This window comes from Lepisosteus platostomus, chromosome 15, assembly GCF_059453375.1.
Source record: "Lepisosteus platostomus isolate fLepPlt1 chromosome 15, fLepPlt1.hap1, whole genome shotgun sequence".
Taxonomy (NCBI): Eukaryota; Metazoa; Chordata; class Actinopteri; order Semionotiformes; family Lepisosteidae; genus Lepisosteus; species Lepisosteus platostomus.
In genome coordinates this window covers 24,725,020-24,746,262 of record NC_142625.1, presented here as the reverse complement: position 1 = coordinate 24,746,262, position 21,243 = coordinate 24,725,020, and the positions used below count along the sequence as shown (strand labels likewise).

Here is a 21,243-nt window from a genome sequence, read left to right as displayed (position 1 = left end):
GTGACTTTCACTCATGTTTTATTGCAGTCAAAATAACAGCAGTGATTTTCTTCCCATAGTTTTCCTTATGCAGTTGTAAAACAAGGCACATGATCTAGATCGAACAGTTGCCTAACCTCTGCTGCATCCCAGAGGTCAGCTATGACATTTGTTCTGAAGGACTCCTCTCCACAGCCAGGGCAGGTTCAAGGCACCTGAGATTAAATTCTATGCTTCTAAAATGTAAGGCTTAGGTTTAATTGCATCCACATTTAAAAACAAATGTTTTTCCTCTGCTGTTGAATGTCAGTATCACCAAATAGTCCTGAATAGTCATACCCATGCAGAGAGCTTGTTCCCAGAAACAAAAGAAAGTGCATTAGTACATTTCCCCTTACACAACAAAATCAGTGCCATTCAAAGTTAAGACATTTGTTCTTCTAAAAAAATAGAAAAGGCATTGGTTCTGTAAACACGATAAAATATTCCTTTTGATAACTGCATAGCAAAACTTAAAATCAAATTAAAACAAGAGTAAAACCAGGCTTAACTCTTCTTCTTAAACTGATTCTTTGTACTGTGGCTTTATGATTACTGCAATGCTTGTCAGTTTGTCAGAAAATGCCCTCTTCAGAAAAATGCATCCATGATTGATCTTTGGCAGAGTGTATGCTAGGAAGTGTGTCAGAATCTTTAAAAAAAAAGTGTATAGTGGCTTTAAAAGCAATCATTTTGCAGCGTGTTCATTTGCACTTTAATGTAGTTTTAAACACCCAAGTCAGGACGAATGCTGCTGTGTGACCTGCGAGTCTGGAAGACACTGCCCTTCCTCTCCTCCCACCGGAGACTGTTCAGGTAGTGTTATGGCCACTATAAAGGATGCGTGTTCTGGAAAGGAAGCATTTCCCAACATACCTGCAAAGAGCACCTGGCCCTCTATCTGTAGTGCTTGGGCAGGATAGGGTCGCCGTAGTAGCAGTCCTCCTCCACCGCCAGGTTGTACTGGCTGCCCGAGCCTCCCTTGTAGGCGCTGGTGACGATCCTCAGCCAGCCCATCTCGCCCTGTTGGCACAAACACACCCGGCTCAACTTGCCAGCCCCACTCTCCCCTTTTCTCTGGCGCCCTCGCCGCTGACCACAGCATCTGTGTTCACTAGCAGCGCGAGTGGGGCGCTGCGTCAGCACGTGCAGGCTGCAAGGGCACAAGTCACAGGTTTATGCGCCGTGGGAAAGAGAAGAAAGGAAACGCACCGTTTCGGCTGCGGAGACTTCTTTGGGTTTTTCCTTCTCTGTTCGGCCTGGAATAAAACTTTTACTTGTTCATGTCCGTTAACGGTCAGGTGTTGCTTACCAGTGCCTTTCCCCACCGCCGATCTCCCCGGGCGAGGAGTCCCAAGTGTTTTTATGTTGGTGCAGGTCTTTTCAAAGGCATGTATTTTTTTTTAATTCCCAAATTCCTTGCGAAACCCTGAGCGTAACCCTTGAGCTACATCAGTTTTTGGGATGCGACGTTTAGGACGCTGTACCTAATTTACATGTCGGCGTTCGCTTCTTTACAACGCGGTGGTGAAAACGTAGACCCTGAGGAACCTGCTTTTAAGACCACGGCTCGCACTCTTGTGTAAGAGACACGGCGTGCTCTGTAGGTGAAGAAACCGGCGTTGGAGAAATGCATCAGGTATCGCAAACATCAACCCCCTTTTCTCCTGCATGTCTTGCCTTTGGGACTGGAAGGCAGCGTGTAGGCTAGGCCATGATCTGGCAGGATCCAGAATCCGTGCTGCGTGCCGCGGTGCGACTCACCCAGGGCTCTCCCCAGGAGTTCCGAACGATCCAGAACTCCGCCCCGTTCTCGTCCAGCCCCCAGCCGGCCACCGACACGATGTGGTTGATGTAGGGCTGAGGGTTGTACTCGGAGTACAGCCCCCCCGTGTAGGCGTCCAACTTCGCCGTGGCCATGATCCCGCAGCTGGGGGGACAGAGGCACCGAGTCAACACCAGCTCAGGAGGGCCGCTGCTCCACATGCCTCACAGTACAGTGGGATCGCCAGGCCTGGCTCTGGAGGGCCAGTGTGTCTGCAGGTCCCTCTGAGGGTGGAGCTGTTAAACTATTAGTCCAGCAGGACTGAAAACGGATACATAAGACCCTCCGGGACTAGCGCTGGGGATCCCCTCCTCAAGGGATCCACTCCCGTACTGGACCTTCCAGTTCTTCTGGTGCTGGTGCTTTTGAAAGCGACCCAAGGGCCTGGCTGGACTTCAGCCCTGCAGGTCCGAGATGGGTCAACACACCCAGCAGCTTTGAGCAGCCCGCTAGCTGGGCTAGACCGAAAGCAGGAAGTACAGTGTTCTTTCACAGGGACTGACTGCCACCTCAGATCCAGAACTGGGCAACTTTAGTCCTTGGAGGCTGAATGGGTGCTTATCCCCCTTAGCCACCAGTCAGGACTCCAAAAATAGAGTGGCTTGTATAAATTAGTTCACTTTAGTAATTAGGATTAGATGTGGCTTGAAAAGCAGAAGCCACCATGGGTATTTGAGATGGCCCTTCCCTGTGGCAGCCCATCCAGGATTGAAAAGAAAAAAAGCAGCTAATTGAAGACGCCGAAGTGGTTACATATGGAAAGTGATCCGGCTGCATCCTGCCTCTCCCCGTACCTGATAGGCCCCCGGGCGTAGATCTCGGCCATCATCTTCTCTCGGCCGCTGACGGGCCCGTAGTCGCCCACCTTCCACACCGTGTAGTTCTTGATGACGTTGCACACGCCGAAGGTGGTGCAGGTCCCGCACTGGTTAAACGGCTTGCAGTCTGCAACACAGAGGCCGCGGGCAGCGCCAGGTGAGCCCACGCGCGATACTGGGGAATTCCCACCCTTCTGCGCGTCGCGACAAGCCCATGGAAACTCTTGCGCAAAGGTTTACATGGAAGCAAGCAAATGGGTTCAAGTTTCTGCCTCGCAGCGCAGTGTTTAATTCTGAACCCGACGGGGCGTACAGGTAGGTGTGCGTCCCCACTGTGTTTGTGTGCCTTTTCCCCAGGGGCTGATGTGTATTAGCACATGAAGGCAGGGTCATACAGGGCCCTGGATCGGCTTTGGTCCACCATCCATTTTCTTACCACTCTTCCGACTCGGGGTCGTGGGGCAGCCGGAGACTGTCCTGGCCAGCAACGAGGACAAGGCGCCAGTCCAGCACTGGACAGACACACAGACACACAGACACACAGACACACAGACACACACCAGGGGCCAGTTTTCCCAGAAGCCAACCGACATTCCTGCTGGCCTTTGGACTGTGGGAGGAAACCAGAGCACCTGGAGAGAAGCCACACAAACACACACAAACTCCATACCCAGTGTGTCAGGTTCAGAACTAAACTCAGGCCCCTACCACTGCGAGGCAGCCATGTTGACCACTGTGCCACTGCGGGACACTGATCTCGGCGTGACAGTACCCCTCGCTCACCCTGGTCTTTGGCCTGGTAGTTGTTGCAGGTCTCGTCGGGGATCCCGTGGGTGTGTGCGTACTGCCACACCCCCGAGTGATCGCCGCCCTCGCAGGACCCCGCGTTGCCACAGTCGATCACGTTCTGCACGGAGAGGTAAGCCGACGGCCAGGCGCCCTTCCTCTTGATGTTGATGCGATCTGGCGGGGACACGAATCAGCCCCCCCTGTCAGCGATCACACAGCAGGGCACCATCTCCAGCCCCAGTCCTGCTCCCATGTCATGTGTTAAAGACTGAGATTTGTCACTCAATTAAATGAATGTGTGCACTTGTCTTTGAGGGTCATTATCAAGTCATATAAGGCTGTAGGAGCCCTGACTGTAGGATACTTCACACACTGAGCCCACCGGCACATTGGCCTCCTGATTTCTCTCGCAAAGCTCTACCCGTGCGAGGTCTCTGCTCCGATTATTTTCAGAACGCACTGGAGCGTGGCCGCGGGGGGCACCGGTACCTGCCAGGGCGCTGGTGCTGCCGTGGGCCCAGCACGAGCCGCAGTACTGGGGGATGTGCTGGTTGCGGGTGGTGCTGACGTAGTTGGTGCCATTGACGTTGCGCCAGTCCCAGGCCTTGGGCAGGTCGGACAAGCTCAGGTACTGGTGGGGCCGGGGGCCGGACCTGAACGGGCACAGATCGAACCCACAGAGTCAACGCGCTGCACCCCTGCACTGGCGCTGCTGGCCAGGCTGGTTGGCACAAGAAACAAAAGGAACGAAGTGATCATTAGTAAATCCTGCATCAAAGAAAATACCACACCGCAAACAAACCAGAAACCATGCTTTCTGAGGGCCCAGGAACCAATATAGCCCACATGATACACAAGTTGACAAATGTATGAAGGTAGATAGGAATTCCATCCCCTTTTTCCCCCGATATAAGATGGAATGCGACACATTAAGACCAGCTGTGTCTTAAGATCTCGCACCCTTAGCGTGAGACTGTGGGGGTGCAGACAGTCTCCACCCTCCCGCCCGCTCACCCATCGAGCCAGCCAGCAGCTGACGAATGCCAATCTCCGCAGCCACGGACAAGAGGGTCAGTTCTGGCTGGAAGAGCAGGTTGGACCTCACCAGCAAGCCAGCTGAGAGAGCTCCGATTGGCCCATCTCACCCGTCCCTTAGCCTCGTCCAATCACATGCCTCAGCCAGGGGGGAATCCCGGTCACGTTCGGCTAGCAGCATGCCTCGGGCTCAACCCTTCTGCTTTATTCAATGTTCTCTTCACCTTCCTCCACGGATTTGTCTAAATGCAAATCTGACATGGCCCTGCCAGTCCCAACAGACGCCGTTCACACAGAAACAAAAAGAGAAGAGAAAGTGGAAAAACAGCACTTCCTCGCCAGACAAGCTGGAGGCCTTCAAACGGCTTCTTCTGGAGTCGGTTTTCAAGGGCTCTGCAGCCCCGCAGCTGCCAGGCACAACACCCTGCTGCTCAGGAGCGCACACAGCGCTGCTGCTGTAGAACACTGAACAACGCAGACTCCGACTCCGATAACACCCACAAAAACAAAAAAACTAATTTCATAAGACGTCCTTGTATTTATAGATCACTTTTCTTCCCCAAGTGTTTCTCACGGTGTTCCATCACTGCCATGCAGCAGCCCCTAAATAACATGCCTTTGGACAAACCCACACTGTACGAGCAGCGATATGCTTATTCATTAACTGATCGCTCAGGTTTTGCTGAAATACCAGGCAGAAACTGTGCTTTCCCGTGTGCTCCGAGGATCACCGCCTGATCCCGATTATGGACTGAAACTTGTCTTTCGGGATCCTTCAGTTGGCGCTGCTCGTGCGTGTGTGATAACACTGCATTGCCTTGTCCTCTGCACCTGGTTTCAAGGCGAGTCTGCAGTTCTGGGCTACACTGACCTTTCAGGTTGCAGAATCCTGGCTGAGCTGTTTTTTAAAAGTCATATTCTGCCTTTGTCCTCCTAGCGCCCAGTCCTGGTCAATGATCATCAACCTGGACTGACGACAAAGAAAGGGAGCACTGCCAAACAGCCAGCGAGGGAGAGAGAAAGACACGCGCAGAGAGGAACAGAAACTCATGACCAGGTGGCGTCATTCTTAGCGATGTGGTCGCTTAGAAGTGGGAAGCAAAACCAGAGAAGAACACACGCCACTGAAGAAACCCAAACTTAAAAGCAGCAGGTTCTCCTGCAATACATAGGCATGCTATGGACAAGACTGTCTGTACACAGGACTGGAGTTACTGGAAGGGCAGGGCAGTGCTGGATAAAATAATCATTCCTTATATAGCGCTTTTCTGGACACTCCACTCAAATCCCACGACCACCACCAGTGTGCAGCCCTACTTGCATGAAGCAATGGCAGCCACACTGTGCCAATCCGCTCCCCACACACCAGCTCTCAGTGGGAAGGAGAGCAGAGGGATGAAGCCAGTTCATAGATCATTAGGAGACCATGACTGGTAGAGGCAAGGGGTAAATTCGGCCCGGACACAGGGGATCACACCCATACTCCTTTCTAGAAACGTCCCGAGATTTTTACATCCCATATGAAGGACGGCACCTTTTCCACAGTATAGTGTTCCCAACACTATCCTGGGGCACTAGGACCCACGCAGACCGCAGGGTGAGCGCCCCCTACTGGTCCCACTAACAGTCATTCCCGCCCTCTGTTTGAACAAGGGTGAGCAGGTGAACGTGCTTGTCTGTGCGCAAGTACGCAGTCTCTCTCCGGAGGGGGGGAACACGGAGAGACCTTCTGTTTTTATAACGGCAGCCTCAGTGGCTTCCCAGCTGCACCAGGAGCGATCGCTAGGCGGAGAACTACCTCCGGACCTGACCGCCTCTCGGCCCGGCGGCGCCACACCGCTCCCGTTTCTCCGAGCCCCAGCGGCGCCTGCCTTTCTCCAGGTCTGACGAAGGCCAGGAGGCCTCGCGATCCCCTGGTAACTGTCCAGCTCCACTGACCCCGGCCGCTCCGGCCCAGGTCTTGGGGAACGTGTGGCTTCTGCCATCCGAGCCCACTCCTTCTCGGGGCAAGACACCAACTCGAACCTCAGACACACGCACGGTTAATTCGGGGGGTGAATCATTTACCAGCAGGTCCGAGTGGTTCCACGCCTGCAGGTTCCAAAGACTAAAAATAAAGTCATAAGACCCGTGGAAGTCATGAGAAACATGTGATGCACGACTCCGTGACAAGAACCGGAAGTCCAAACCCTCAGTCTCCTACACCCCCACTATCTTGAAGTTTAAAATATTATAATGAGGAGGTGAACAAGCCTCGACTAAAACAAAAAGTCACACGATCTCTATCTCTATTCGAAGCCACCTCCTTGGCAAGACTAGATGAATATTGCCGAAGTGTCAAAGCAGGTTCAAACACTATTAAAGAATAGTTCGTTGAATAAATCACATGATATAAAAAAAATGCTGACGTTTCATACAATCAACACAAAAATGACAAAAGGTGCCGTAGTAAAGACCAGAGCTATCATTGGCTGATCAAGTCTGATGTCGAGGAATTCCCCCAACAAGTGGAAAAAAAAACTACACACTTCACACGCATCGCAAGTTAAAAAGGGGGAATTTACAAAACCTTTGGGGCAGACGGGGCAGCTACCGTCTCCTAAAACTAACACTCTGGTGCTTTACTCGTATAAACAACGAGAAAAGTTGAAACGAAAGTGTTTCAAAGCACAAAAGCAATGGAGGGATTTTTTCCGACAAAAAGAATAAACCGTGATTGCTCTTTCTAGCTCGGTGGAAAACTCAAGCGCCCGAGTGAGCGAACATACTCCCGTTTGTTTCCCCATTTTAAATCGCAGGGAAAACGTAACTTTCAAACCAACAGAAAGATCACGAACTGCAAACCTCGGGTGACGAAATCTTTCACACAAAAAAAACGAACCGGCCAGCGACGGGTGTCGGCGATAGCGGGGGATTTAACTGTAAATGGAGATGTTACGATCAAAAGGAAGGAGAAAAACTGTTCCTGCGGTAATCGATTGATATATTTATTCGGGGGGAAAAAAATAAAATGATCAAAAGCAGCAGAATAATGACGCACAGGGAAGGCGTGCAGGGATTCGCCCCGTTAATTGTTAATAATAATAATAACTCCAGCTCTTTGTTTTGCTACATTAGTAGCAGGGGCGCACGCCGGCCTGCGACAAAGGCAGAGGAAAGGCTGAGAGAGAAAGCGGACACTCACTGGACTCCGGGGAGGTCTCCCCTGGACATGGGCCGGTAGCACGGCTGTTTCTCGTTGAAGTGGAGCCCGGCGAGCACGGCGGGGCACAGGCACAGGGCGAGGAACAGCTGGCCGGCCATGGCGAGGCGAAGCTCCGTCAGATAACTGCTCGTCAGACCCGGCAGCGGTTTATATATCCCGGCGACGCGGAAGAGCGAGTCCCGTGGGGTAACACAGCGCGGCCGCGCAGCTGGGGGCTGGAGGGGGTGGTGCTGTCTGTATTTACAATTACGGCACAAAAGCACAAAAAAAAAAAACAACCACCAACGAGCAGGCTGCGATGAACAGAGTCACAAGACTTGCACGGCAACGAGGAAGTGAGGGTTTCGGAAAACCAGAAAGAGAGAATGAAGGGGTTGTGCAACAGGGCGATACCGGTCACGCAACACGATAAACGCGATAAAGTCCAGCGTCTGTAAAAATTCAACACCACCCCCCGTCTAAAAACATACTGGGAAGGTTAACTGGCTTCTGGGGAAATTGGCCCTGGTTGTGTCTGTGTGTGCCCTAAGATAGACTGGCGTCCCGTCCAAGGTGTAGCCTGCTTTGCACCCGCTGCTTGCCGGGATAGACTCCGGCTCGCCCGCGCCTTGATGGGGAAGAACGGGGCGAGAAAATGGATGAACGTCTGTAGCTCCGTCATGGGACAGAGAATCACCCGGAGCCTTTGCCCTAAACTCCAATTAGTGACCAGGACCGCCGGAGTCACTTACGGAAACACATCAGTGTGACTACATTCAGGGCCGCCAAACAGCAGAGACGTCTTTACCAGGGCGGTTTTTGCAGCGGTATTGCAAAAGCCGCCGAGTCATTGTGTAAAAGCTGAGTCACTGGGGGCCTCAACACCACTCCTACCGAGATATTGGGGTTCGACCGACAACTGCAAGATTACAGTTACAACCTTTTGGTGCAGTTTTAAAAGGTGTATCAAAGGTCCAAGAGTACTGGGAGATGCCTGGTCAGGTAATATGACAATACCGAACCCCAACGTTGATTTCTAATACTGGCTTAGCTTTTTTCTAAGCCCTCAAAACAGAAACATGCCCCTACAGCAAATCTCTTCCCCAAAAGTCCAAGCCAGTGTGAGAAAAAGAAGGGTTTGAATAATTACACACATGCAGTTGAAAGCAAGGGGTAAAGACTGAATGCAAGTTATTTTTTGTTGAAATTCCTTTTACCATGGAAGTTTGTTTTTTTACTTAAAAATTGCTTCTAAACAACATGGGTGATTAATTATTGACACGGGTATTATTGATGGGGAAATAAAAGGTATATTCACATTATTTTTGCTGACAGTTCCCCTCAATAAAGGTTTCTGCTGCTAAAACATCAATGCTTTTGCGTCGTTTCTGTTTAATGTTTTTCAGACACAATTTTCAAAAACAAGATCAATTTTAAATTTCGAATCTGTCCCCTTCGTTTTTAAGGGCTTTCTTTCTCATCACAGAACAATTCTCAGCCGAGAACACAGCAATGTAAATACAATTTTAAAAACAAAGTTACATGTAGACGAAATATTTAAACTTGTACCGAGAAAGCAGAATAAAGCCCCCTTTTGTGCACAGACATAAAATACCGGGCTGCACTTTAAGGGTAGATGAAGTGGGTTTCCTCCTACATGTAAAATGGGATCTTTTGGGATTAAAAGATCCCAAAAGATCTAAATGCAAATTTCATTTGTTTGCCTTACATTGCGAGTACAAAAAAAACCCATAACAGACCATATGATTTCCAAATTTTACAAATTTTATTACCAAAGTCCTACTTTGCAGTGATCACAGAGTATGTCATATGCAACATGAACCTTTCTTCTGTATCTTGTGCATCAGAAACAAAAAAAAGAGGATACAGCTCTATTTTTCCATTTACTTTTCTTTAATGATTGGATTTGGCATCAGTGTTTCAAAGAGATGCTCTTTGGGTAAGTGAAGCATGACAGTACGTCTGGTCTGAACAAATTTAATACAAAAGAAGCATTTTGCAACAGATGTTACGTTGACCGACAGGGTCCTTTTCCTAAGCCCTCAGCACTAGTGGGAAATTGCTGCTCATTGCAGGAAAGGAAGCAGTCTGTGGTTCTTACTAAGTCACTAAAGACTTCCACCAGCACAGATCCTTAGACCACAGGAAATACAAAACAAAGCCAAACCACTTATCAATTTGTTTGCGATTCGATGTTTTAAAATTGGACTTACTTATAGCAAGATGTTTTGCAAATCCCTAGTCCTGGAAATTTAAAACCGTCATGGTTTTCAATGAAGATGTAATTCTCAAATTCTCAACTGAACCACTTATTTCATTGGCTTAATTGCTCAGGTTTGAAGTGACCTTTAGTCAGCAACCTGAAGACACCTACAAAGAGCTGAAGAAATGGATTTCTCCAGGACAAAAGTTGGAGACCTGCTATATTTTGGCTATACTGCACATTTACTGGTGGTTATTGAATATCTTTTTAAAGCAGTGCAGCAGCTTGCAAGAGACTGGCCTAATATACATTTACAGTGTGTCCTAGACACAAGGGATAATCACATTCCTCCCTTTGTGGACCACACCCAGTGAAACTTCACATTCGACAAATAAACAAATATTGCCCACAGGACATCATGGATGGGCAACCCCGGGTCTTCAAGGTTCTGCAACTGGTTAAGACCTAAAATCCACAGGAGTCTCTGCTTCTCCTGAGTCCCAAGATCTCAAGGACTGAAGCTGCCCATCCCTGGCTTGGAAAACGAAAGAAGAATCAAAAGCGACAGGATTATTTAGGTGTCTGTAGATTTCAGTCTGGATGTGCGAAGGTTCTGCGAAGAGACCGATCAGTGCAAGTTAGTAGGGTGGGGCTCCCGCAGTGTGCTCGGGGGGAGGAGCGGGGCTCTGCCTGCTGCTGCTGGGGTGCGGTTAAACCAGCCTCCTCCTCTTGCAGTCGCGCTCCATCTGCTCAGGCCGGCCCCTGTCCTGGCCGCCCAGGGGGGACACCAGGTTGAGCAGGGGGTCTTCGGAGGCCTGCCCAAACAGGGCCAGAAGCAGGGCTACGCCGAACCCGGTGGCACGCTCTCCCTGCGGGCCACAGAGAAACCGGGCGTCAGAGACTTCTGACACTGTGCCCTGCTGCGACACAGACTTACTGCAACGGACAGAGCGCAGCAGACATGGACTATGGATTTCGCACGAGGCCCAGTAGGCACGGTGCCTAGGGCCTCCGAAGGAGGGAAACACTAGTGACTCACGAAACACGAGCTGAAACAGCATGCTTGCGATCGACTCTAGGTGTTTCAGATCAATAATCACGCGCTATCTAGGTGATTCAAGTCAATCTAGATGCACTACAGCACTCAAGTTTTCTTCATTAAAGTTAACTAATGTAACTGATCAATACCCTTGAAGTGTTGAGGATGCCCTATAAAAACGATACATCGCCAGCTTTTTGCTTCTGAATCAACGTTGTTTTAAATAACACTGGCATGTGTGACGCTGTTGTGAAACCTGCTGATCCTGCTGCAGTGGAGTCTGAGCTGAGCCCCAGCAAACAGCTTCAACAGCTGGAGTTTAAAACTTGCTGAGTGCGCCACCTTGAGGACAGGAGTCAACAGAGCATCATTCGTGAATACAAACCGGATTATCCCAGGATGACATCTAGCTTTTACAAGCGACACAGTACTTGTCTTTTTTTCCACTGCCTGGACTCTTAATTGCTGAATTGAATCCATCACCAGACTGGTCCAAATTCAGATTCATTCCAGTATCTCAGCCCTGCTGAGGATTGAACAACAGCGAGTCGCCCAGTACACCCGTGACAAAGCAGTGCACTTGTATTCGTATTCACACTCACCGCATGCACTGGGGACGCAATGTCCACATGGACCCAGACCCCGGGCCAGTCGAAGCCCAGGTGCGAGCCGATAAACAGGCCTGCGCAGGAGCTCTGCGCGTTCTCGCGGTCCTGAGGAAAAACCAGCACAGAAAAACCCCAGTCACTTAGAGGTCAAAGCCCTTTCAAGGAAGGATGAACTCACACCGGATCCACAAAGCCCCCGTTTGCTGCAAGGAGCTGCGGTGAAAAAGCCAGCTAACAAACCTAGCAGTTAGAAGATTTGCAACAGTTCAACTTTATGCAAGTAAAACTAATATGCATGCAAGAAACTCACATTTTAATGAATGAATATAAAATTGAATGTTGGGCACTGCCAAAGAGAAGCCAGGCTTTTAAAGTGGGAAAACCCAGGGATGCTCAGGAGGACTTGGGTTATTCTGGCACATACTGGAATATTAACACCCCGTTTTTTATTTTGGGGCGTGGGACCCCCGCCCCGCGCTCTCACCGCGACGGAGTTCTTCATGTCGGCCACGGCAGAGGTGAACTCGCTGAAGTGCAGCTCGGGGCAGTAGACCAGCGGATGGGCCAGGTCCCCGCTGCTGCGGCCGGCCCGCATGCACGCCGCCTCCCACTCCTCGCTGTTCGTCATCACCGCCGCGTGGTACTTGCCCGTGGAGATCCCCTGGGCCGGCACAGCGCACAGGCAGGTCAGCACAGAGCGGCACGCACCCAGTTTTCGGCAACCCCGGCCCCAGGCGCCCCCTCCACCGTTAGACGGACAGCACGGGGCCATAACTCGCAGTCCCGAGCAGACGGTGTTCAATGCCAAGTAAGAAAACAGCGATGGCCAACCCTGGTCCAGGAGGAGCCCTGTGTCTCCTGGCCTGTGCTCCGAATCACATTCATTCATTCATTCAGGTTGTTCTCTACTCGGGTCCCGTCTGTACGTTCGCTCTCAGCCCCGAAAAAAAGGTCAAATGACATTTGCAATGGATTGCAACTCTGCACCAATTTCCCAGATTCAAAACTACTCTCATTCAAGGTGTGTTGCCTGAAATGCCCATCCAACGGGACCACTACAGAAGGGAAAAACAAAGGTGGAGAAATGTTTTTCTTTCTAATGCACATGCAATGATCACTTCTAAACACCCATTCAAGGCAACAGCAGAAACTAGTGACTGCACTCAGACTATAAAAACCCTTGACAGTTTACAGGACGATGCGCTGCGTGGTGTGTTTTCTTGGGTCTTTTTTTGCCACAAAGCTGGTTTCGAACCTTCGCTGAGCCGCGCCTACGCTGTGATGGCGTTACCAGGGAGACAGGGAAACCGGACGCTTTAGGGGCCCCACCTGCGCCCCCGTGAGCGTGGCCATGTCCAGGATGATGTCCGCCGCCAGGTCCCTGCTGGCGTAGGCAACGCCGTCCGACAGCACCAGCCGGCCCTCCGCGTCCGTGTTGTTGATCTCCACCGTCCTGGGGGGCACAAGCCGACAGCGGACGGTCACCGCACACGCCGGCCACCGGGTGTCGCTGCTCGCTCGGCCAATCACAGCCGCGCGCCAGCTCGGCCATTTATCGCGGCGCTGCCGACGGCCCCCGCCTGCCTGGCGTCACGAGACCTGCGACTCTGCCCTGGCATCAGCGGCTTCAGCTACGGCGTACGAGTGGGCTCGCACAGGCTGATCGGCCTTCTCTCGCCTGCCGATGTCCTCGCGAGATGCCTCACCGCAGGTTAAAAGTCACGCACAGACAGCCAGCCAGCCAGGAGCCCAACAACCCCCTTCTCCCACCTGTTATCCCTTGCAAAACTAGTGGAGCGCAGTGGGCCGATAGCACAGCCTGGCTCCAAACTGGCATCTCCCAGGGCTACAGGACTAGCGCTGTCCTCTTACCATAGGAGCGCGACGGACAACAGCAAGAAAACTCACTAAGCCCTCGCTGCCCTGCAGTTTGAGTCATCTCCGTCTTTATGAGCAGCGGGATCTTTTTCTTCTGTTCTGTGTGTTTCCAACACTTCGCCAGACAGAGGAGACGCACAGACAGAGGAGCAGAGTCTAAACAACTTGACATGCGTGTGTTTTTATGGCTCTGCAGCAGGGCAATGTGCACAACAGCCTGCAGCTGGTAAGAACGCTGGCACGGCTGCGGAGCAGAGCGAGGGGTTTGGAAGGGGGAGTGCCCTTACTTTCCGGAGTAGAGGGTGTGGATGTCATCGGGTCGCGTGGCGTTCGGGCCCACCGAGTTCTCCGCCAGGCAGAACACTGCGTGCAGGTTGTCCTTGAAGCCCTGTGGGGGGGGGGCGGACAGACATCAGCCGTCAAGCCAAAGGGGCGAGCCATCAAACTGATCCGTGTGTCAAGTCGATCAAGGCCAGGTAGGTAACCCGAACTTGAAATCCCAGAGGAACACAAACACACCCAACACCACGTGAACGGCACGAGCACCATCAGGGGAACAGACTGACGTTACTGGTGAGGGTTCTGTCAGTTAAGTGGGTCCAAGGTTGGAGGCCAATAGAACTGAAGTGTCCGTCTTTTGTTAAGGAATGTGTGCAGCGCCCCCCCCAGCCAAAAAAGCCCTGTGACATAAACCTGAATAAACTACACAAATGCATGACAAACAGTAGGACCCACCTGTTTCACAGCTGCTCTGAAGGCTCCCAGAACAGCAGCAGCACCCCCACAGTCCCTCTTCATCCCCGGCATGGTGGTCTGGAAGGCAAAGTACAGGATCAGCCAGGGATTCTGCCATTCTCTTCCCCTCCACCAGCCCCGCCCCCCCATCCATTCTCTTCCCCTCCTCCCGCCCCGCCCCCAGACCATCTGCCAGTCTCTTCCCCTCCACCAGCCCCACCCCCCATCCATTCGCTTCCCCTCCCCCTGTCCCGCCCCCAGCCCCTCCCCCTGCCCCGCCCCCACACACTCCAACTTCTTCCCTCCTCCAGCCCCGCCCCCCATCCATTCTCTTCCCCTCCACCAGCCCCACCCCCCATCCATTCGCTTCCCCTCCCCCTGTCCCGCCCCCAGCCCCTCCCCCTGCCCCGCCCCCACACACTCCAACTTCTTCCCTCCTCCAGCCCCGCCCCCCATCCATTCTCTTCCCCTCCACCAGCCCCGCCCCCCATCCAGTCTCTTCCCCTCCTCCTGCCCCGCCCCCAGCCCCTCCCCCTGCCCCGCCCCCACACACTCCAACTTCTTCCCCTCCACCAGCCCCGCCCCCCATCCATTCTCTTCCCCTCCACCAGCCCCGCCCCCCATCCATTCTCTTCCCCTCCTCCCGCCCCCAGAACCCCCTCCTCTTGCCCCGCCCCCAGACCATCTTGCCAGTCTCTTCCCCTCCTCCTGCCCCGCCCCCACACACTCCAACTTCTTCCCTCCTCCAGCCCCGCCCCCCATCCATTCTCTTCCCCTCCACCAGCCCCGCCCCCCATCCAGTCTCTTCCCCTCCTCCTGCCCCGCCCCCAGCCCCTCCCCCTGCCCCGCCCCCACACACTCCAACTTCTTCCCCTCCACCAGCCCCGCCCCCCATCCATTCTCTTCCCCTCCTCCAGCCCCGCCCCCCCATCCATTCTCTTCCCCTCCACCAGCCCCGCCCCCCATCCATTCTCTTCCCCTCCACCAGCCCCGCCCCCCATCCATTCTCTTCCCCTCCTCCAGCCCCGCCCCCCATCCATTCTCTTCCCCTCCTCCCGCCCCCAGAACCCCCTCCTCTTGCCCCGCCCCCAGACCATCTTGCCAGTCTCTTCCCCTCCTCCTGCCCCACCCCCACACACTCCAACTTCTTCCCTCCTCCAGCCCCGCCCCCCATCCATTCTCTTCCCCTCCACCAGCCCCGCCCCCCATCCATTCTCTTCCCCTCCTCCCGCCCCCAGACCGTCTGCCAGTCTATTCCCCTCCTCCTACCCCACCCCCAGACCCTCCTCCAGCCCCACCCCCACACACTCTATCAGCTTCTTCCCTCCTCCAGCCCCGCCCCCCAGCCCCTCTGCCATTCTCTTCCCCTCCACCAGCCCCACCCCCATCCATTCTCTTCCCCTCCTCCCGCCCCCAGAACCCCCTACTCTAGCCCCGCCCCCAGACCATCTGCCAACCTCTTCCCCTCCTCCTGCCCCGCCCCCAGACCCTCCCCCTGCCCCGCCCCCAGACCCTATTCCAGTTCCACCCCCCAGAACACAGACCACCGCATTCCTCCCACCTTTCCCTTGATGCTGAGGCCGCCCGTGTCATAGACGATCCCCTTCCCCACCCAGGCGATGGTCTGTGTGGCGCCCTCTGGAGTGTGAGAGAGAACTGCCAGGGCAGGGGGGTACTCAGCCGCCTTCCCCACGCCGTAGATCCCTGTAAATCAAAGAAAAGAAACACGGACTCGCGCGCTGTCGACCACATGACCGCACGCTCAACGCATAGCGGCACAGTGCATTTTGGTATACATACAGTATAAACTGCAGGCTCCTATCCTCAAGTAGGGCCCTGTGAAATGCAAATCACAGACTCTGTATTTCCTGTCAATTTAAGGGTAAAAGTATAATTATCATGGGAAATACCTGCATGATTAATAAAAGGCTCATGTTCCAGTACTATGAAAAACAGCTCCTAAGAGGAAGGGAATCTGTCGGCGGTGGCACCCACTGCTGACCAGAGCACAGCTGAGCTGCCCACAGTTGCCCTTTGCCGCTGATGTCTTGCCCTCAGGGTTCTGTGCTGACATCACCTTGGACACGGCTGCTCATGAAACATGAGCATGCTGAGCTGTCTTGGTCACTTAAGCTCCTGCCCCAACAGCAGCCATGCCAGGCTATAATTACAGGCAACCAGGACAGTCCAGCAATCTCATGCAAGACACTTAGCAAGCTAGGATGTTATTTTCCTAATAAGGCCTAAGCCACACCTGTGTAAAAGCCACTGGTGTCCCTAATTTACCTAGTCTTTTGTCCACTATCTGTAACTACCTGTGCACAAACCATCAGGAAACACTTTTGCACCACTAAAGCGCCCATCAAATGCACAGTGCAGGGTAAGAGCGCCACAGCTGACAGCCGCTGCGGTTGTGAAACTTCCTGTCTGCGTTCTTGCCCATCTGACAAGCGCCCGGCAAAGAGGAAGTGGCTTGTGCCTAAATCCAGGTGGATCTGCATTTCTGCGGTGAACACAAAGCCTACCAAGGAGAACAGCGACCGGGGTCTTGAGCTCACGCCCCCATAAAAGGGGGGAGGGCATTCCCTTCTTTACCTCCGAATCCCTTCTCTCTGAGCTCCTCTCCGCGGATGATCACAGGAACGATCCGCAGCTCATTACCGACTGCCTTGATCTCCTGCAGTGTGGGGTAAAAAGGAAAACGGCGATAAGGGAGATACTGATACAGCTATAAAGGAAAACAAAATGGGTGCCCCGGCAAATTGATCCATTTTCAGCATCTACAAGTTACAGGCAGTCAGTACCACATATATAGTTCCTCTGCCAAATAACAGCATGCTATGGACAGCTATTACGAGCGCTAAGCAGTGGGGTATGTGATAAGGGGGTAAGTATATAGGACAACAGTATATTGAGTAATTTAACTGCACATCTGTCTATGATGACTACAAGCCACGGTAGGCTGGGGACTCTAGAGCAGCTCACACACCTAGCGGGCTCCCACTTGTGAGCAGGCCCTGCTCTTACCTCCAGGAAGTGATCCGTGTTCATCTCGTTGCAGGGCGTGTCCACGATGCGCGCGGCCAGCCGCACGCCGTCCGCCGTGCTGGACAGGCACTGGAGAGGGGGAGGGAGCACGGGGCAGCGGTCAGCGCGCCACCGTTAACAGTCACGCGACACAGCAGTGGGGGGAAACATGCAGCGACGTTAAAAACAACCCGGGTGCCCTGAACTGGCTCCATCCCTCTGCTCTCCTCCCCACCGAGAGCTGGTGTGTGGGGAGCGGGCTGGCGCATCATCCAGGTGGGGCTGCACACTGGTGGTGGCAGTGGGATTTCTCATTACCCGTAAAGCGCTCTGAGTGGTGTCCAGAAAAGCGCTATGTAAGTGTAAGTAATTCATTCTTAGTAATTATCCATAACCCCACAGAGAAAGGAAAACGCTTGACTTGGAGCCAATATCACGTTCCGGATCAACAGAGGAGCAGACGACTGTAACTCTTCTATGGGGACCTGCATTCAAATCGGGGAAGAAAGGACCTTCCAAACAAGTACAAGCAGAGGACTAATGATCTCAGCTAAGGCCGCAAGTAAGTCACTGAACGCTCAGGCACACAAGGGTCGGTGACAGGGGGCACCCCTCTGTCCAGCAGGCAGAAGGACGGTTCATTCCACGGGCAGCTCACCTCCAGGGTGCCCAGATCCAGCGGCCCGTTGTCCTCGCCCACCGTCACGAACTCCACGACCACCAGCCGCTTGTCCGCCCTGCGGGAGGCGCTGGAGCGGCGCGAGAAGAGAGGGAAGGCGCGGGCGACGGCGCAGGCCGAGGCGAACACCTCCGAGCGCTCGCACACCACCTGCGGGGGGAGACGGGGCACGGCGGCCGGCGGCGGCCTCGTCAGACCCCAGCGCGGAGCGAGAGGAACGGGCAGAGACGGAGGGCAAACAAGCAAAGAGCGCCGGCCAACAAGAGATGCAGACAGAGGGAAGACCGAACTAGAAGAAAGGTCACAAACGAAGGGGAGGCCATTCTGGAGCCCACCGCGCTCACACGGCTGACCCCTCAAAACCGGTCCACGGATCTATCCGTCCGCTTCTTGGAGGATCCCAAGGAACTGGCAGGAGCTGAGCGGCTTCTGACCTCGGCGGACCTTTCAGGGCCTCCCGATCCCCGTGACCCTCGGTTCGGAGAGTAAATGCCGCCCGGATGAGCGAGATCCCCCCCCCCCGAGGCGCGAACCGAAGGGGGTCACCGCGGGAGAGACGCAGACAGAGGGAGGGGGGGAGAACTCACCACGATGCAGCGACTGGCGCCCCCCGGCAGGCAGCTGCGCACCAGGCGGGTGAGGAAGTGGGCGGCAGAGGGGCTGTTGTGCCGGCTGACTCGGGAGGGCAGGGCCGCCACGCTGGCGTAGCTCAGGTACAGCGGGCAGCTGTCCGTGGGGTTGGGGTTCAAGGCGCTGAGAGCCGACTGCCAGGTCTGCACGGGGTCCGGGGCGGAGGGTGGGGGTGGGAGGCGGATGGGGGGAAAAAAAACATCACAGCATCACGGCCTTGAGCGCTGTTAAAACAGCCAAAACTGCAAAACCAAGACCCCGCTGGCCCGAACAGAGAAGACCGCGAGGGGGAACCTGATACAAGGATTCGAAATATCCCAAGGCACTGACAAAAATCCACCCAGCAGACATCTTCGGAGCGAGCAGCGCAAGACCAAGGCCAGCAACGACGAGGAAGTGTTTTGAAAAGCCGAGAACACAAGGCCCATCTTTACTCAAGGGTTGCGGGAGCAGGGAACAAGCTACCCAGTCGGTGGTGTTGGAGCGGACACCCAGGTTTCTTTGCAGGAACGGCTGGATGGGTTGCTCTGCCGAGCTGTGTGTGCGTCAAGGAGGTGGGACTCTGGAGGAGCGCTTATCACTGCACCTTGATCTCAGACGCGTGACCTGGGTACAGCGATCCTTCCTCGCTAACCCTCGTCCCAGCAGAGCGTGCGGAAAGAGAGACATTTCCCCCCAAATGCACAGAAGCCACTACCTCCACCCTCTTCCAGGCGATCAGCAGGGATCTGTTAACCAGGACATAATGAGGAGAGCAGGCCCTGTCAGGTAATTCAATTAGACCGATTCAGCCCTTCACAGGTGGACTGGAAAAAAATCTAGAGGTGAGAGGTAGCGTTTTTAACACTTTGCCCAGTTCTCTCCCATTGGATTGTGGGTCTCTATTTGCGACACAAAATAAATCTGAATAAAGTTTTTTAAAACGGAATCTGAGTCACCGTTCCTCTTCTAGGGCTGCAGTTGGTCATTTTGCTGCTAACTTAAGACGTGGGGGGATCGGCAATGATTCTACCAACATTTCCTGTGATACACAGCGCAGAGATTAAACCAAAACAGAAAAACATATCTGTGAATGAAGCGGTTAGTTTCAACCAAAACCAGCACACCACTTCTGATCTTAACTGGATGGACACCTTACAGGAAAAAGGTTAGATTTCAGAGCAAATCGACCAATTCCATTTTTTAATTCAGACAGTAGCACCTTAGACGAACTGCACGTGTGATGCTACAGTAATTTCATTTATATTACGGTACATATCTGTCCATGCAAATTTGCTCCACCTGAAGTTTAAATACGCGACAGACTAAATGAGCCACTAGACTTTAAAATCTGACCGCAGACACAAATTCTTTTTAAAAGGCGAAAAGGATCAGTGTGCGTTTGTATATGTTAAAAACTACAGTCACGGTTAGCCATCTGATGTTATTAACGAAATGCAAAGCGTTTAAAAAAAAAATACAGTACTGAAAAAAAAACCACGACAGTTCAACTACAAGGTGTAGGTGGGCGGATTCTGATTAGTAATTTTATTGCCAACTTGACTAGTACACGCCTGTGCAAAATGAAAGAAAAAAAAAACAACTAAAATCTCAGTCGTGTGTTAAAATACAAGTCTCATCTCCATTCGCCAGTCTCTCCGACAATAACATCTAGCACATCGGGTCCAGGGCATTTTGGACCGGCGGTTCTGACTTATTTCCGCGACGAGACTGCGGGGCATTATCGCCGCTGTTGCACTTTGATACTGCAGTGAAAGTGAGGAGAGAAAGCTCGAATTGTTTCGCAGCGGTTTAATGACCCACTTGCAATCCGTTCGCACAGCGCTCATTATAAAGGCCTTTACCTCTTTGGAGACGGTGGGCTGCAGCTTCCCCTTCACCTCAGCCCAGGTAACCTGCTGCAGGTTGGCAAGCCGGCCCACGACCAACACCGGGCGGCTCTGGGGCTCCGAGTCGCCCGCTGCCGCCTTGAACTCCAGCACGACGTTCGCCATCTTTGCGCCGAGACGGGAGGAGGAGGCAGGAGGGCGCTGCGTCGTGACCTCCGCTCGGGTCTCTTCCCCCGTCCCAGGGTGCCCCTCTCTCGCGAGCGCGAGCCGCCTGCCGCCGCTCCTAGAGGCGCGATAGGGGCCTTCCACCCGACATCCGGCCGGCGGCCATGTTGGGGAGGTGGGAGGGTGCCAGCCGCTCGCCTGGAACAGGGGCCGCAGGCCCTCCCAGGCATAATCCCGACAACAGACAGAAGGGCGGACGGGAGGCACACAGGACAGCGATAACGATAGAAGGAGTTGCAACACACCGCTCGAGCAATCTGGGTTTAGAGATTTTGAAAATATAAAATGCCCCCGCAGCAGGATTCTCTCCAGATAATTAAGGAAAACGGCTATGAAAGAGTCATGTCAGTAGGGGGCAGTGGGCTCACTGATCTTAAGGAATGCGAGCAGACATTAGTTCTTAAGGGCTGGCCGCTTTTCTCCTTCACCGAGAGAGCGGCGCTTGGCTTCAGCCGAGGTTTGACAGAGGAAGTCGCCTTTGCACGTCTGCCGGAAGGAGAGGAAGTCTGGCAACACTTTGCGATTCCTGCATTACCTTAAAGCAAACCTGTTATTTATGCACAGAGCTTTTTTTACTTCTCGTGTTGAAACTCTTGACCGGTTAATCGGAGGTCTTCTGTCGATACGCTAGTTTGCCTTTCGGGGCGTGATGCATGATGGTAATCGAAGTTTTCCAAGTCAGCCCTTCTGTACCGTAATT

At 53.3% G+C, this 21,243-nt stretch overlaps 2 protein-coding genes across 3 annotated transcripts; both read right to left on the bottom strand.

The window, feature by feature from the left end:
- Position 1: 1 nt before the first annotated feature.
- ctsz (cathepsin Z) lies at positions 2 to 8,016 on the bottom strand. The gene is made up of 6 exons (XM_088607447.1): positions 7,670 to 8,016; positions 3,940 to 4,103; positions 3,445 to 3,624; positions 2,638 to 2,788; positions 1,783 to 1,948; positions 2 to 1,041 (listed from the first exon to the last, which is right to left on the bottom strand). The coding sequence occupies exons 1-6, from the start codon at positions 7,786 to 7,788 to the stop codon at positions 916 to 918; spliced, it is 906 nt and encodes a 301-aa protein (XP_088463573.1). The 5' UTR covers positions 7,789 to 8,016; the 3' UTR covers positions 2 to 915.
- A 1,417-nt stretch (positions 8,017 to 9,433) lies between these two features.
- On the bottom strand, positions 9,434 to 20,646 carry npepl1 (aminopeptidase like 1). Of its 2 annotated transcripts, XM_088607442.1 has the most exons (12): positions 20,334 to 20,646; positions 18,447 to 18,632; positions 17,839 to 18,009; positions 17,181 to 17,270; positions 16,749 to 16,830; positions 15,715 to 15,857; positions 14,154 to 14,231; positions 13,706 to 13,806; positions 12,870 to 12,993; positions 12,025 to 12,201; positions 11,535 to 11,645; positions 9,434 to 10,762 (listed from the first exon to the last, which is right to left on the bottom strand). In XM_088607442.1, the coding sequence occupies exons 1-12, from the start codon at positions 20,481 to 20,483 to the stop codon at positions 10,604 to 10,606; spliced, it is 1,572 nt and encodes a 523-aa protein (XP_088463568.1). In that variant the 5' UTR covers positions 20,484 to 20,646; the 3' UTR covers positions 9,434 to 10,603. The 2 variants fall into 2 exon arrangements, with proteins under 2 accessions (XP_088463568.1, XP_088463569.1); XM_088607443.1 differs by lacking the exons at positions 18,447 to 18,632; positions 20,334 to 20,646 and adding an exon at positions 18,079 to 18,350 and having other exon boundaries at positions 17,839 to 18,046.
- Between the last annotated feature and the right edge of the window lie 597 nt (positions 20,647 to 21,243).